This window comes from Bacillus rossius, chromosome 7, assembly GCF_032445375.1.
Source record: "Bacillus rossius redtenbacheri isolate Brsri chromosome 7, Brsri_v3, whole genome shotgun sequence".
NCBI lineage: Eukaryota > Metazoa > Arthropoda > Insecta > Phasmatodea > Bacillidae > Bacillus > Bacillus rossius.
Genome location: NC_086335.1, coordinates 67,204,109 through 67,219,331, shown reverse-complemented (window position 1 = coordinate 67,219,331; position 15,223 = coordinate 67,204,109). Strand labels below are relative to the sequence as shown.

The 15,223-nt window shown below is 41.8% G+C and overlaps 2 protein-coding genes across 3 annotated transcripts in view; both read right to left on the bottom strand.

The window, feature by feature from the left end:
- Nucleotides 1–15,223, bottom strand: part of LOC134534273 (transcription factor CP2-like protein 1) — a 122,501-nt gene that overhangs the window by 94,693 nt on the left and 12,585 nt on the right. The gene's annotated exons all lie outside the window — the stretch shown is intronic.
- LOC134534614 (probable inactive tRNA-specific adenosine deaminase-like protein 3) lies at nt 12,579–13,625 on the bottom strand. Its single transcript, XM_063373098.1, has one exon. It carries the CDS (start codon nt 13,623–13,625, stop codon nt 12,579–12,581), a length of 1,047 nt encoding a protein of 348 aa, XP_063229168.1.

The window sequence follows — 15,223 nt, the reverse complement described above, 5'->3', positions numbered from 1 at the left end:
AAATTTACTGAAACTAATATTCTTCATTGTCCGTCATATTATGATTCCAAACAGTTTAAATCAACTGAAACATGAAATAAAATAGTAAGGTTAACCATGAGGTGTGGAAGAAATTAGAGATTGCTTTGTAAAAAGTGTTAAAAATTTCTCATGAAATATTGTAATTATTATGTTCGTACATCATGTAATAAAAAATTCAATACATGAAATTCAACACATAGGTACTTTGTATTGCAAGTTATTAAACATACCTATATTTTAAAAACACATGTGCGTATCTAAGTCGAATTGTTATGTAATACATGATGAACAATAACATTACCAACACAACTTCCCTTCCAAATAACTTTCACCCAAAGATAAGGCCGCGGACAAATTATACACACTGGTCGCACGAGGAGCTGAAATAAGTCTTATAAGAAAGCCGGCCGGAGTAATTCTTTTCAAGCCAAAGCTGAAAGTAATGGATGTTGTTTGTCTAAAGCAGGCAGTGAAATTACATACAAGTTTACAGAATAGCCATATAAGATCTTTGACGCTTCTTATCCCGTCAGTGGACTGTACGCGAAGAACCAACTGCATCATGGCCCGCCGCCAGTTATATACTTACGTATGAATACACTTGTAAACGATGGTTTGCATACTTATGTATGTTGCCGACATCGATAGGTATTCTTTGGCAGCTCTATGTGGATTCATTCGAACACGTTTGCGCTAAACACGACATATTTTTACATAAGAGTGACATCGCGCACTGAAAAAAGTTGCAGGTCTGTAACGCAACAGTGATGCAAATATTACATAGTTCGAACATTTTCTGGAGCACGACATTCACTTTGGGTAATGCTAAGCTACTTGATAGGTACACTTTACCCGCTTTAAAAGTGATAACTTAAAACAAAAGTGTACATGGAAGCAGACTCAGCCATAATGTTTATTGCTGTTGTGTTTGTCATAAACCTACTAAGTTCAATACGGCCTGTAAGTAGAACCCATGTTTTTTTACGACTTGTGTACAAGCTGTGGTTGTAAAGCGAATTTTTTATTATTAGTTAACTAACGTCTATCATAACAAATTTGGAATAAGGCTACCTTAATTTTTTTCTAGAACGAAAATATCTGGAAATAAAAATCAAGGAAAAAAGCATGAAAGATTACGGATTTTTTTTTCAACAAAAAATGATTAATGGTTTAACTGCTTTGTGTACTATATAAAAACATAACAAGCTTTCAAAATTTTACATTTTTTTTTTATTATCCGTTATAGTTATGTTTAGTTTTAACTCAATAATATTTAAGTTGATTGCCAACGTCACGAGTGTACAATAATTTATGTCACACTGCTCCGGGTTGCAGGTAAAGTAACAGGCGTGAAATTTGATTAGAAACGCGTTCTTTTTATTCAGGCCCTTTAATTGGGCGTGACGGACCATGTGCCAAATATGTAACAATTATAAGTAGGTGAAGTATTAAACAAAAAGAACTTGAATGCAAAATAATGCATCTAAAAATAATAATTTGCAAGGTTCTTTCGTGGATGTTGTAATGTATGGGCAATATTTACTTAATTTTGGTTTTTGGATAAATTAATTGTGGTTTGTAAAATTTTAATAATTTTGTATAATTGCTGTAAAAAATTTATTTCCTGTCCTTATTAATTAATCGAGCTGTAGGAATAAGTTTATCTGAAAATTTACGTCATCTTCATTAAACATTGCCACTATTTATACTTTTTAACTTCCAAATGGTTTTTGAATTTTGTAATTAATAACGTACCATCCATAATTACATATGTGAGCGATCGGTCACTGACCTCATCTTCAATACTCCTCGTGACTCCTGCGCCAGGAGGAACATATATATACTTCTGACTAGCTTATTTAATATAGAACTTTCCTAGTTTTTATTTTTTATTTATAATTCCATGAACATTTTTAAAACAGAGAAGACCATCAGATATCTATCTAACCAAAAAACATAGAAAAATAACATTTAGTTTTCAAAATATGATTTTTCTTTTAGTTTAAGATACATTTTATATAAACCTACATTTTTAAGTATGAAAACTTTTGTAAATAGTTAACCATTTGGTTAATACCAGTATAAATTTTTCTTCAGCGTTGTAAGATGTGTAAAATCATTTTGGAAAACTAAAATAATTTAAAAAAATTTAGGGTAGTATAATAATTGTTTTTTTAATATATATTAAAAATAGAAGGAAAACACTGAAGTGTATGTTCATGTTAAAAGTTAAATAAAAATTTTGTCGAATTAGCTAGCGAGACTGTAAAGTCACCAATAAATAGTTTGTACGACAAATTTCAACGTGTTGATTGATCAGTTTCAATACTTTATTTCGTAATACATGATCTAGTATTGTAAACTTTAGGATATTAGTAGTTAAAAAAAAAAGCGATGTTTTAGAGATACACGAATATACGCACAGAGTAAGTCGAGCACATGGTATGTGGCGAGGCACACTAAAAGCAATTCTGAGAATTTCTTTCGGTCACGGGATTATCTTACCTTTGCGGTTGTGGGTTGTCTCCCTCTCACGCACGCACGCACACACAGGTAGCCTGCCTCCCCTCCGGGCCGGGGTCCCTCACCCCGCTACCTGAGCCGTGGGCGGCGAGCTGGCTTCGCCGAGCGGCAGCACGAGACGGTGGAAAACTTTCAGGATTTGCAGAAATTGCGGAAAAGATATCTCGGAATTCAAAGCGATGACTATATGTTTTAAATACATGAATTTCTTCAGAAAAAAATTATATTTTTTTCTAGACTTGTACTTTTTTTCTGTCATTCTCCTAAGCAGTATAAAATGGCCCCAAAGTTGGACAAGTTGGTGATTTTTTATTTCATATTTTGATAGAAAAAAACATAAATGTAAAAGTATACAGACAATTCGTGTAGTATCTTCTCGTGGGTGAAAAATTTTCAGATTCGTAGTGTCGATCAATAAAGTCCCATCATTATTTAAAAAACATAGTGTTCCGCTAACTTCTGAAGCTACTAGGGAGGCCCCTTAATACGGGGGAGGGGGGCATGCTTCTTAACACCCCCCCATACACAAATCCTGGCTACGCCACTGCAACCACCACTCGCTACAAACAACACTAGACACTACACACTAGACACTAATGACCTGGATAATAAACTCCAATGATCCTCTACGCACTCGGGTCAAATTACATCTTCTCATGAGTAGGGGCAGGCATATTTCGCGAAAAGATTCCGAGACCAGTTGAAAGTTAAAACACTGTAGCATCATCTGTGTTTCGTGACTGGGTGGTTTATTTCCTATATTTAAGTCGATCGTTTCATAACCAATCACAGTGATTCAGTGCGCAAGCAAACGCGTCCTGGGTGGCTCGGTCAAAACATGGCGACGACTTCTCTCGCAGACCGGCCGCCAATCACAAGGAAGGAAATCGCTGGTGCGGGTACACCTTTTTGCAGTCTATTAGGCGTTCAAATTTTTTTCGCGAAAAATGCCTGCCCCTAATTATAGTTAGGGACCGGAAAAATTCGCGGGTTCAATGACCTGCAGGATGAACTCCATAGTTCTACGTACACTCGGTCAAATGTCACCATCTCATTGGCTGCTGTCATGTGAGACGCCCCAGCGTAGCAGCCTGTGATTCGATAAAGCTTTGGTCGGGTGTTTCTCATTGTCCCAGAGTCATCCAGGTGAGTTGTGAGCCAATATCAGAGGCAGCACTGAGGTATAACTATTTGTATTTTAGCCTATCGCGAAATGAATCCGCGAATTTTTCCGGTCTCTAATTGTAAGTTTATTTGCAAAACGAACATGAAAAAAAAAAAAAAAACGCGAGTTCGCTCGTTACCGAGGTTAGATGTTCACACATCACTGGCGAGAACTCAAAGACTCGCTCACAATTCCCCCCCCCCCCCCCCTTTTCTCACCGCTAATCTAAGTTGAAGCTGCAGCTGAAGTTTGTCGATGTAGGGACTGGAAAAATTCGCGTTTTCAATGACCTCTAGGATAGACTCCACGATCCTATAGGTGCTTGGACAAATAACAGCTACTCATTGGCTACTTACTCATGACACTTGTTAACCGGGATGCTCGTGATTCGATACTTCTTTTGTCGAGGGTTTTTCAATAGCTTATAGTCCTTCGGGTAAACTTTGGTCCAATCACTAAAGCAGCGTGAATTTAAACGGGTTCGGATCCTAGCTTATCGCTAAATCAATCCGCGAATTTGTCCAGTATCTATCGATGGGATGCCGACCCGGCGTGTTGACGTGACCCAGCACTGAGGCCGCAGTCGGCCGCGACCCACGACCGAAGGGCGACGATCCTCCGGCAAAGGGCACTCCCCCCCCCCCCCCCCCAGGTATTTGGGCGGCCCAAAGGGCGCCGCGCCGATACGCAACCTTGGCCCCGGCCGAGGTCCGCCGGTCACTTAACACGCTCCGGAACAGCGCTACCTCCTCCCCTCCTCACCCTCCCAGCGGACATGCTTTCCTGCTGACAACCTCCAACGGGAAGCCTTCTTTTCACAGACGAGAGAGCCAAAATCCGAAGTTCCCCGAAGTTCATGTTTTTGTTTCCCGTATCATAAATGTAGCTATCCTAACCAAATCAACCGTCCACAATGTTTTAAAGTATTTATAATGTAGCTAAACTAACCTAATTGACAATTAGTAACCTTTTATCAACACCGCCATATATATTTACAATGAACCAAAAAAAAAAAAACCGAAGATGCACGATCGGGTGTTTGGCTCTCTCATCTGTGAAAAGAAGGCTTCCCACCTCCAACAATCACTTCCAAGACGTCTCGTAGGCATACACACAAAACAATTTTTTATACTCTTACAAAAGATTCCTTTGGAAACCAGTTGCCAACAAATTCTTTGTAATACAAGGGGAAAAAAAAACATTGTTACTTTGTACAACACATGGATATGGTTATTTTTTTTTACATATATGAAATACGTTTTTTCCATTTCTTGGCGCATAGTTTTTTTAACCACGGAAAAGATAAGCAAATATCCAACAATTGGACATTATTTTATTATATTACGCTTATTAATAATGTGCGCAGTTGATACTGTAAAGCTATTCCGGAAACGGTTTACAAATAACTCTTTTAACTATTGGAGGTATTGGGACAACGCTAAGAATGCGAACCCAGTACTACTGCGAAACGCTATTTTACGCGCCTAAAAAAGTATAACTTCAAAACCTTTTGGGGGAAAAAAAAGGCCAATAACTCGAAAAATACATTATTGGACTTTTTTTTAAAAATTCATAACAGTGATTAAATGGTTTATCAAATGTTCTTGGCTCGAAGTTGAGTCATGAGTAGAGACCTGAAAAATTCGCGAATTCATTTCGTGTTATGCTAAAATTCAAATAATTATACCTTAGTGCTGCTTCTGCCGTTGGTTCACTGTTAATCTGGAGGGCTGAGGGCCAATTAGAGACCCATCACTCATAGGAGCGTCGAATCACAGGCCCACACAATCGAGACGACTCACAAGTCAGTAGCAGCCAATGAACAGTTGGAAATTTGCCCGAGTGTAGAGGATATTGGAGTCTATCCAGAAGGTCATTGAACCCGCGAATTTTTCCGGTCTCTAGTCACGAGACATGCATAGGGACACCTGTATTTTGCGATTTCATTTCACGTCAAGGTATTTCATAAAACACTGTAGCTTTTTCTAAGAGTCATGGCAAATTGTGAGGGTGCAGCAGTACGGTGACCACATTCTCATCGGCCCCGTCAAGAGCGGGACGACACCTCTCACCGACCTCAGCCAATAGCCACAGGAGAAAAGCTACAGCTATTTTGTGAAATACCTTGACACGAAATGTATTCGCGAAATACAGGTGTCCCTAGACATGCAGTACGCGGACACAGGAGGTGAAGGCAACGTGGCCTCCTGAGCTGAAGCCAGGGCGACCCCCCGGGTGGGAACTGCCCTTCCCTAGCGGCCGAGGGCGTGGCCGAGACATCGCGTGTCGCGTCGACCACGTGACCACACACGCCCGTCGCTAATCAGACCCGCTCGTCTCGGCGTTTCTTTTTTTCTCTTTGCCACGACAGCGCATGCTTTCAGAAAGTTTTCATCGCACAAAAAAATAATGAACTGCCCAAAGTGTGCAAAATTTCAACAAGGAGTTGTTAATTAAAATTACATGTAAAATTTAGGCGGGTCGCGCCTGACGCCCTCAGACTTGCTGGCATCTAGTAAGGGAGTATTTGGGCAGAGGGCAACACAACGGAGGTTAAGATTTTTTATTGTGCACCGCGCCACGGGCCACATTCAAAAGAAAATGGCGTTCTTCCAAGTACATATTAAAGGAAACGGACTAAACAATTCAATCCGGACAACGGAGAAGGCACTACGAATAATCGAGAGAACTCGCAAGGCAATGATAACAATCAATACGTAGGGAAAAAAAAAAGGGCTAAAAGTGAGACATCTGCAGCGGTCTGACATAATTAAGAGAAGAATAAAAAAAAATGCCAAGATGGAACGCCTCGCCACCCGAGAGATCCAAAAAAGACAATCGATCAACAATAAGGGAGTCGAGGCGAGAGCTCGCGATAACAATCCCGCCCGCCAATCATCGCGGGTTATCGATTGCAGCGAGGAGGGAGCCGCGAACAGAGTGAGGAAGGGACGTATTTCCACAAATGGGGATTACCGAGGGAGGGATAGGAACAGAAAGACGCCATCTTGGTTTCAGACGTTTCTCGGCCATAACAATTTTCCATCGTTTGATTCTTAAAATATAGCGTCGTTAATAATCACAATATATAATTACTTGGAATGCCTTAAGTTAATACTGACTGGCTACTAAATATTGTTTTCCTTGAAGCCCTTTCACAAGTTGCCGAGATCTTTGGGCTGGTTATGAATATGCATTTTGCGATACAAGCTGTGGAGCGACTCGCAGGAAAAAGCTGTGAGATTACGAATACATTTTTCGTTAAACTCCGACCATTGATGAATTGATGACGGTAAATACTGTAATCTTTGAGTAAGAACATACATTTCGGACGGTATATAACGCAATATAAAAACTGAACAAGCAAGACATGGTTTGATGTGCTCTCTTGAGCCAGAAAGAAACTCACTAATACAATAAAACTTATTGGTGGAAAAGTGATCGATTTATGGACTAAATAGCAGAAAATAATAATTAAAACCATAATAATTTAATAACCATATTTTAAAATGTACTAAAAAGTATAAAATGATTTATCCTAACTCCATACAGATTAATAACCCTCACAGATTTTCCTGAAAATTGTGATAGTGAATTTTTAATAACTATGAAAATACTTGAAAGATTTAAAACGAAAAAAAAAAATCACTTGTAAAACTGCAAGGCAGAGCTTAGTAAAATTGCAAATGGTATAAAGGTTTGCCTTGCAATTTTACAAGTGATATTGTTGGCATGGCAACTGAGTTTTCCCAGTGAAAAGATTTCTGCAGTGCGAGGTATGTCAGAGATTCTTTCTGTGCAACAATAAAGAGCTATACATATCGTCTGATGAAAAGGTTCGAGACATGTCATATAAAATCAGGCTACCCTTGTAAAACTTTTATGTCCTGCAGGTTTACAACCGCAGCTTAGGACAGTACAAGTAAATAAAAATTATTTGCGTAGGAGATATTGCAGGAAATTGTGGTACATAGATGTATTTTTCTTATTTTGAAAACATCATGAAAGTAGCATAACGACGAATATCTTGTTATAATTACTTCTACTTAAGACTCGGTCTCACAAGCCATGTTGAATATTATATAATATATTATAATGCCCGGCATTCGGTGCGATGCCTCATTAATTTTATTGTTGTATATAGCTGTAAGTAGATACACTTACTCAAAGCATCTCCACAAATCTCTCTATACCTCCCTATATATTTCTTTATCTCTTCCTATATCGCTCTAACTCTCCCTGTATATATCTATCTCCATTACTCTAATAATATATCTATATCTATATATCTCTCAATAGCACTATTTCTGTATCCTCTTATCTCTCCATCCGTACCTTATATCTATCCTCTATATCTCACCATCTCTACCTCTATCCCTGTATGTATTTCTATCTCTCTATCTCAATATATGTCACTCTATCTCTCTATATTTCTCTACCTATCTTTATCTCTATCTCGACTCGCGTTAGCATTCGGAACACAGAAAAGAGGAACTGCCATGAAATACTTACTGGTAATTATCCGATACTACTCACGCGTCATACCAAATTGCCACGGATACGCAGCAGAAGGCATCAACAATGAAAAGGAAATAAGCTGATATGATATTAAAGAACTGGGAACCCGAACAGGGCAAATGCTGAAAATAAGTGCAAGCAAAAAAAAAAAAAAGAAATTCGTGAACGTCACAAAGTTACTGCGAACACAATTAACACCAATTGCAAGCCATTGACCCGGGCGAGCGGCAGGTCAGAGCGTCACGTGTTGCCAGACGCGGCCCGGGTGCGGACGAAGGCGCCGCGACGCACAAACTCTTAAGCCCTGTTTCACACGCTCCCGTTTTGTGACTGGGCGGCAACTTTCCAGGCCGGATGGGTGTCTCGCGTCTGACCTGACATCGCTGTTTGATGGCTACACTCATTCCCTCTTCTATACACCGGCCGACAGCCCAGTTCCATGATTTTATTTATAGGGACCGGAAAAATTCTCTGGTCCGATGACCTGTAGGATGAACTCCATAGTTCTACGTACACTCGGTCAAATGCCACCCACTGATTGGCTGCTGTCTTGTGAGACGTTCCAGCGAAGCAGCCTGTGAATCGATAAAACTTTGGTTGGGTGTTTCTCATTGGCCCAGAGTCATCCAGGTGAGTTGTGAGCCAATAGCAGAAGCAACACTGAGGTAGGGCCTATAACGAGTTGTATTTTAGCCTATCGCGAAATGAATTCGCGAATTTTTACTGTCTCTATTTATTTATATTCATTTAGAAATTCACACACATTTGAATTGATATATTCACCTCGCAATCATGTGTCAACTAGATCTCTGCAGATAAAAATATATCATGAACGCACTGCCATCACATTACCCGATTAGCAAGCATTCTGGCCCGTTGTTGGCGGGTTCCATTTCAGCTTCATCGCAAAAGCGTTCTAATGCTCTCAGCCCCGTATTTATCAATAGCTTGTCACTGTGAAAATAACCCATGTTCGCAGAATCATCAACATCTAGTTGTATCAAAAATAAAATATTTTCTTACAAAATTAAAACTATATAATAATGCAAACAGAAGGTTTGTTAATATTTGTAACATGGGTAGTGGGCTACTCCATATTGCTATCGATATTGTGGCCCGTTTCACTAAGCGATATCTTCGTATGTGTAATTCAATGACTAGTCACTACGTAACTCTGATGCATATGGATGTTACGGGCAACTACAAAACAGAGATGTCAGTCACATGAATTCATCAGAGTTCTGCAGTTATGGTAATCTCCATTCTTCTCTGTTATTTTCAATTGCCTATAGTCTTCTTCTTATATTATAAAGTTATAACTATTACCTACCTCACATGTTTTTTTTTTATTTAACTGTTCATTCAAGTACCTCATTCGAAAAATGGTTTTCTCTCTGCTATTGACCAATTGATTTTTTATTTGTTTTTTGCATGTCACACAACAATATCCATATCTTCCCTATCCTGTTTAAAAATTCTTCGTTTTATAAATTCACAGTCCACATTAATCTCACAATTTTATCCAAATGCACGTTTAACCACTTTCTTTTCTCAAGCTTTCGTTTCTTTCACTTCTCAAAGATTTGAGTATTTTTTTTTTCTGAATACTTGTACCGAAATTTACTTTTTAATAATATTTATTTTCATTATTATTTAATTATTTTTTAATACTTACAATTTAAGTCATCCATTTTACTACAATCCAGGAAAGATGCATTTGATTTGAAGGTTATCAGAATAATTAAAACGATGTGGCTGTATGAACAACTTATATTATCATATTTTTGATTAACTTTTAACAACTCTTTTGAGTACAATCGGCAATTATCTGGAACTGGTGAACTTTTGTCAATATAACAAAATTTTGGTTCCAGTAGAAAATAATAAGTGTGGTTGGGGAAGAGGGATGGAGGGGGGAAAACTCTATTCTCATTATCAGACACAAAGAACTAGATAACAAAAATTAAAAACAAAATTTAAAAAAATATAGGTATATATGAATGAAAATAAACACAGTCCAATCTTATACTCAGCAAATGTTTTTATTAAATTGACTACATTAACTCATACAATTCATAAACACAACTCTATTGTTATAAAATCATTTTCCAAAATTTTTTATTATCCTCTTAAGTCTGGGATTGTTAGTCGCCAGGTAAGAACTTAACCACTGGTTGTTTGTGTGCGGTATCGCTGCAGATTTTTATCTAAGTTGCGTGAAAAATCCAAAGTTGTTGATTCACGATAAGGCCTATATTAGAAAAGGATAGCTTCCACACGATAGCAATAATAACTTTCTGTTTGGTAAACACTAAAAAGAAATTACAAATGGCGTCTTCTTAGTCGCGAAATTTCACGGTCGAAAAAGCCTTGTTTAATGTTTTTTTTTGTATAATTATATAACAACAAACACACAATTCATAACCAAATTTTTTTAAAATTATTAACTGAAAGTGACACACAGAGCTGTGCAAACAAAGCTGACAAAAGATAAAAAAAATCGATACAGGATCTGTTACACATTTATTGAATATTAATATCCTCAAATGTGTAACAGAACGTGTAGCCTTAAAAACCATTTAACCACCGTACCAATGCAGTTCATAGAATGAATAGCGTTAAGATTTAATGAGAAATAAAACTTACATTTTACCTCATCCTGTAGAGACCTGTCATCAACAAAATAACGTTAAGGGCTGTTGGAGAAAGTTGGCACCAATAAATAACTAAATTGTTCAACTGAGAATGTTAAAGAATTTAATTTACTAAATAAATATCAAATAAACACTGTTCGCCGAGCTAAAACGGAAACATTCTTAAACATAAATTAAGTACTTATAAAGGTGGGTGGAAAGGAGAAATAGGGCGTGGAAGAGGGACACTAAGTTCACTTACTTTGGACATGAATCCAAAAGCATATTTTTGGTATATTAAAAAAAAACATTCAAAAACTGGTCTACAGCAAGAACACTAATCTTTTGTCCACGTGTGTGTGTTTACCTTAGTTTAGAAACTTACATGCAACTCGGAAGTCTAAATAAGGCGTAATTTCTACGAAGATACATTAAAAAAAAAAAAAACCTCTTAGTTGAAAAGTTCGTAAATTCACTGTAACTTCTAACAGTGCAGAGCCTGTCCCTCTCCGGTATTCCGATTAGGAGCGACGCCGCTCTCTTTGTCGGCACGTTCCAAGAACCCCGGCCGCGTGAAGCGGCGTAACTGGGACGCCACTGTTCTGGTAGCTTCGAGTGTTGCGTAACCGGGACGCCACTGTTCTGGTAGCTTCGAGTGTTGTGTAACTGGGACGCCACTGTTCTGGTAGCTTCGAGTGTTGCGTAACCAGGACACCACTGTTCTGGTAGCTTCGAGTGTTGCGTAACCGGGACGCCACTGTTCTGGTAGCTTCGAGTGTTGTGTAACTGGAACGCCACTGTTCTGGTAGCTTCGAATGTTGCGTAACCGGGACGCCACTGTTCTGGTAGCTTCGAGTGTTGTGTAACTGGGACGCCACTGTTCTGGTAGCTTCGAGTGTTGCGTAACTGGGACGCCACTGTTCTGGTAGCTTCGAGTGTTGCGTAACAGTGACGCCACTGTTCTGGTAGCTTCGAGTGTTGCGTAACTAGGACGCCACTGTTCTGGTAGCTTCGAGTGTTGAGTAACTGGAACGCCACTGTTCTGGTAGCTTCGAGTATTGACACTTGTGAGGGGTGCGGGACCAGGCAGGTATTGAAGACGGAGGCCGGCCTGAGAGCGAGAGAGGCTGGCGGATCCTCGGAGCGACCTGCGAGGGCGGTGGCGTGAAGCTGGCGAGCGACTCCTCAGTGAGCGAGAACTGGTGCATCGGGGACTGTGTTGTGTGCGCGGCGGACGGGTGAGCAGCTCGAGGCTGTGTGCTGGGACAGAGGTGCGAGGTAAGAGACCAGCAGTAGATAGCACCATTGTCGAGCCGAGCTACACTGGGGAGAGTAAACAGTGGACTAAATGAAAGAGTGATTAATTTGTGGCCAGACATTTAAATTGTTGTATTTTAACTAACGGTGTAAATATAAGGTAATAAACAAAACTCTCGTTAACTAACCGGTCTGTATAAATTCATTCGGAATTATTTTCACGTTGCGAGTCAATACATGTAACTAAAGGTTTCAAATTTAAAAAAAAAAATTTACTATAATAGCAATGGTGGAGATAACTGAAAACTGAGACGTAATCAACATAACATCACCCGGGAAAACATTCGTTCAAACAACTTGTAACACAACTCACAAACACGGACTTTAACAAGAGGATAAGGCAAAGTTCTGTCCGTATAATCAAAGAATGAAGAGTAGTGTTGAGAACTAGGCACCAGCAGCTAGGCCGGGTCGAGCAGGCGGCACTCGGCGGCCAGCACGCCGCGGAACACCTGGTAGCGGTGGTTGAGCCCCGGCGCCGTGTGCAGCTTGGCGAGTGAGCCCAGCGCGCCGCGCGCACTCGCGCTGCCGTAGAAGACGGCGCGCGCGCGGCTGTGCACCAGCGCCATCGCGCACATGAGGCACGGCTCGCGCGTCAGGTACACGTCGCAGCCCGTGCACAGGTAGGGCCCCGCCTCGTCCCCGCCGCCACCCAGGTGGAGCTGCCCGGGCCGCGCGGGCCAGGCGCCGCCCCCCTGCCCGCGGGCCACCAGGTCCACCGCCACCATGGCGGCGTGCCTGAGCGGGTGCCGCCCCCGCTCGTCCCAGCCCGCCGCCAGCACCCGCCCCTCGCGGTCCACCACCACCGCCCCCGCGCCGGAGCCGCCGCGCCTCGCCGCCTCCAGCGCGCGCCGCATGTGCCGCTCGTGTCCGCGCAGCTCCGCCGCCGAGAACAGCTCTCCGGCGATGACCCTCTCCAGGCGCTTGTCCTCGTGGAAGTTGCAGGGCCACAGCGCCGCCGCCTGCTGGAACTGCCGCCGCGTCCTGGGCGGGGCCGCGGCCACTGTCTGCCTCCGCGCCGCCCCCGCCAGCCCCGTCGTGTCCACCCCCGGGGGCAGCGCCCCGCCGGCGGGGCAGAGGAGCAGCTCCGAGCCGCGGACCCTCTTGAGGTGCTGCAGGCTGGGCACGGGGCAGCGCGCCGCCAGCTCGCGCACCAGGCGCGACGTCTGCCGGCGGTCCAGGATGGAGTCCACCAGCACCTCGACCACGGGCAGGTCGGCGAGGAGGTCGTCCGCCAGCACCGGCTCCAGGCGCCAGCCGAGGTCTTCCATCTCTAGCTTCCTGCGCTTCGGCCGCTGCATGGAGGGCCTTGCTCCGGTGCTCCGGGCTGCGAACACACGGGCGGGCAGGGGGTTAGTCCGCTCTTCCTCCCGCCGTCCGCGCTGTCTTCCGAGTTCCAGTCCTCTGCCGCTGGCGCCTGTCCACGTCGCGAGAGGTCGTGGCTCCATCCCGCCCGAATCACTGCCTCCGTCACGTCGCCTGCAGCCAGTGACACGGCCATCGGACGTTTTGCAACTTCAGACTTTTGACGGACGGGCGGTTGAAATTATAACCTCCAAACGTCACCCAGCCTTTTTTTTTTTTTTTTTTTGCGTTAAATCGTTTAGCTGCTTCCAAAATTAATGCTTCACCTGCGTTTGAAAACATTTCAAAAGAATTTATTTATTTTTTTACAAAAATTGTCTGAGTCACAGAAATGTATTAACTACGCATTGCAATTTTGGAAATACGAAAATAAATACCGAAGTGAAAAAAAAAAAAAAAAGGAAAATTGAGTTTGAGGTTTAAGTGCTTAGCTTACACGATTTTTCAACTGATATAATTATTAAGACAAATTTTCTTTTCCGAATTTGAAGTTTTTTCTCAACAATATTGTCAGCATATACGTAGAAAAAAATGTTTATGACGGACGAACGGAGTGTTGTAAATCGCGCGTCGGCTGACGGACGGATGGGTGACTCCACTCCCTAGGTACCCTTCACAGCACAGCGCTGGCTGGTTATTTTCGAAATTTTGGCCAGCAACTAAGAGCAGGAGTGAGATAAACTATGTAAGTGTTGGCGTTCTTCTTTTGTCATTCATCGTTCAAAGCATCAAAATAAAAAAAAATCCGAAATACCCACGCATCTCCATCTTCAAAGAAATCTTCCATAGCTGCTGGTGCAATTGTGCAGATTCAAAGCAAAAGCTTATATCCTCTTCGTGCAGGTGTATTCGTTGTTGACACAGTGTGGTTAACACGAGAGGGGTTCTGGTCGCCGACGGCCGCTGAGGCAGGCAGCTCGTGCAGTCCCCTGGGAGCGGACACAGGACGGACCTTGTACCGCTGGCTGAAGAAGAGGTAGCTCCATTGTTGCGGCGGCGCGCGCTAACCAGCTCGCGCACGCCCCCAGCTCGCGGCAAACAGCCACGGCCGCTCCGCACATTCGCACCGATCAGCGACCAGCTTACATTGCAGGTCCGTCGCCACACACACAAAAAAAAAATTGGTTGTCTGTAAAGTCGGTTTACGGACGATAGTTCAACGTGACAACGAAACATCGATGAAATGATTGCATACTTTCATGAATAAAATTGAATCATTTTTTATTGAATTATCGCTATTTTGTATGGATACAAAGAAGGAGTGAAATGAAATCTACAAATTTAATTGATAAATTTACTTTTATTTGCACTCGTTAATTCAAATATGTTTATTACTTTAACGAAGAGATTATTTTAACTATAACTTTTTATACATGTTTGCTATTTAACTTCTTCCAATCTGTGTTATTCTGTTAAGGATAGAACGACGATAGGAAAAGTAGGAAACGAATGGGAGTGTTTCAAGTTTAATGTGCCTCGAAAAAGTCAAATCGATGGTTGTTCCAATCGAGTGGAAGAGAGAGAGAGAGAGAGAGAGATGCGACGCAAGCGCACAATGAGCTTAACGGGACAAAGCGTAACGGGACAATGAGTCATCCTTTTTCGTGCGTGCAGCCGGCGTTCATCCATTTATTAGACGTTGTCACGTCAAAAAATAACTGGAAACATCCGCACGACTTAC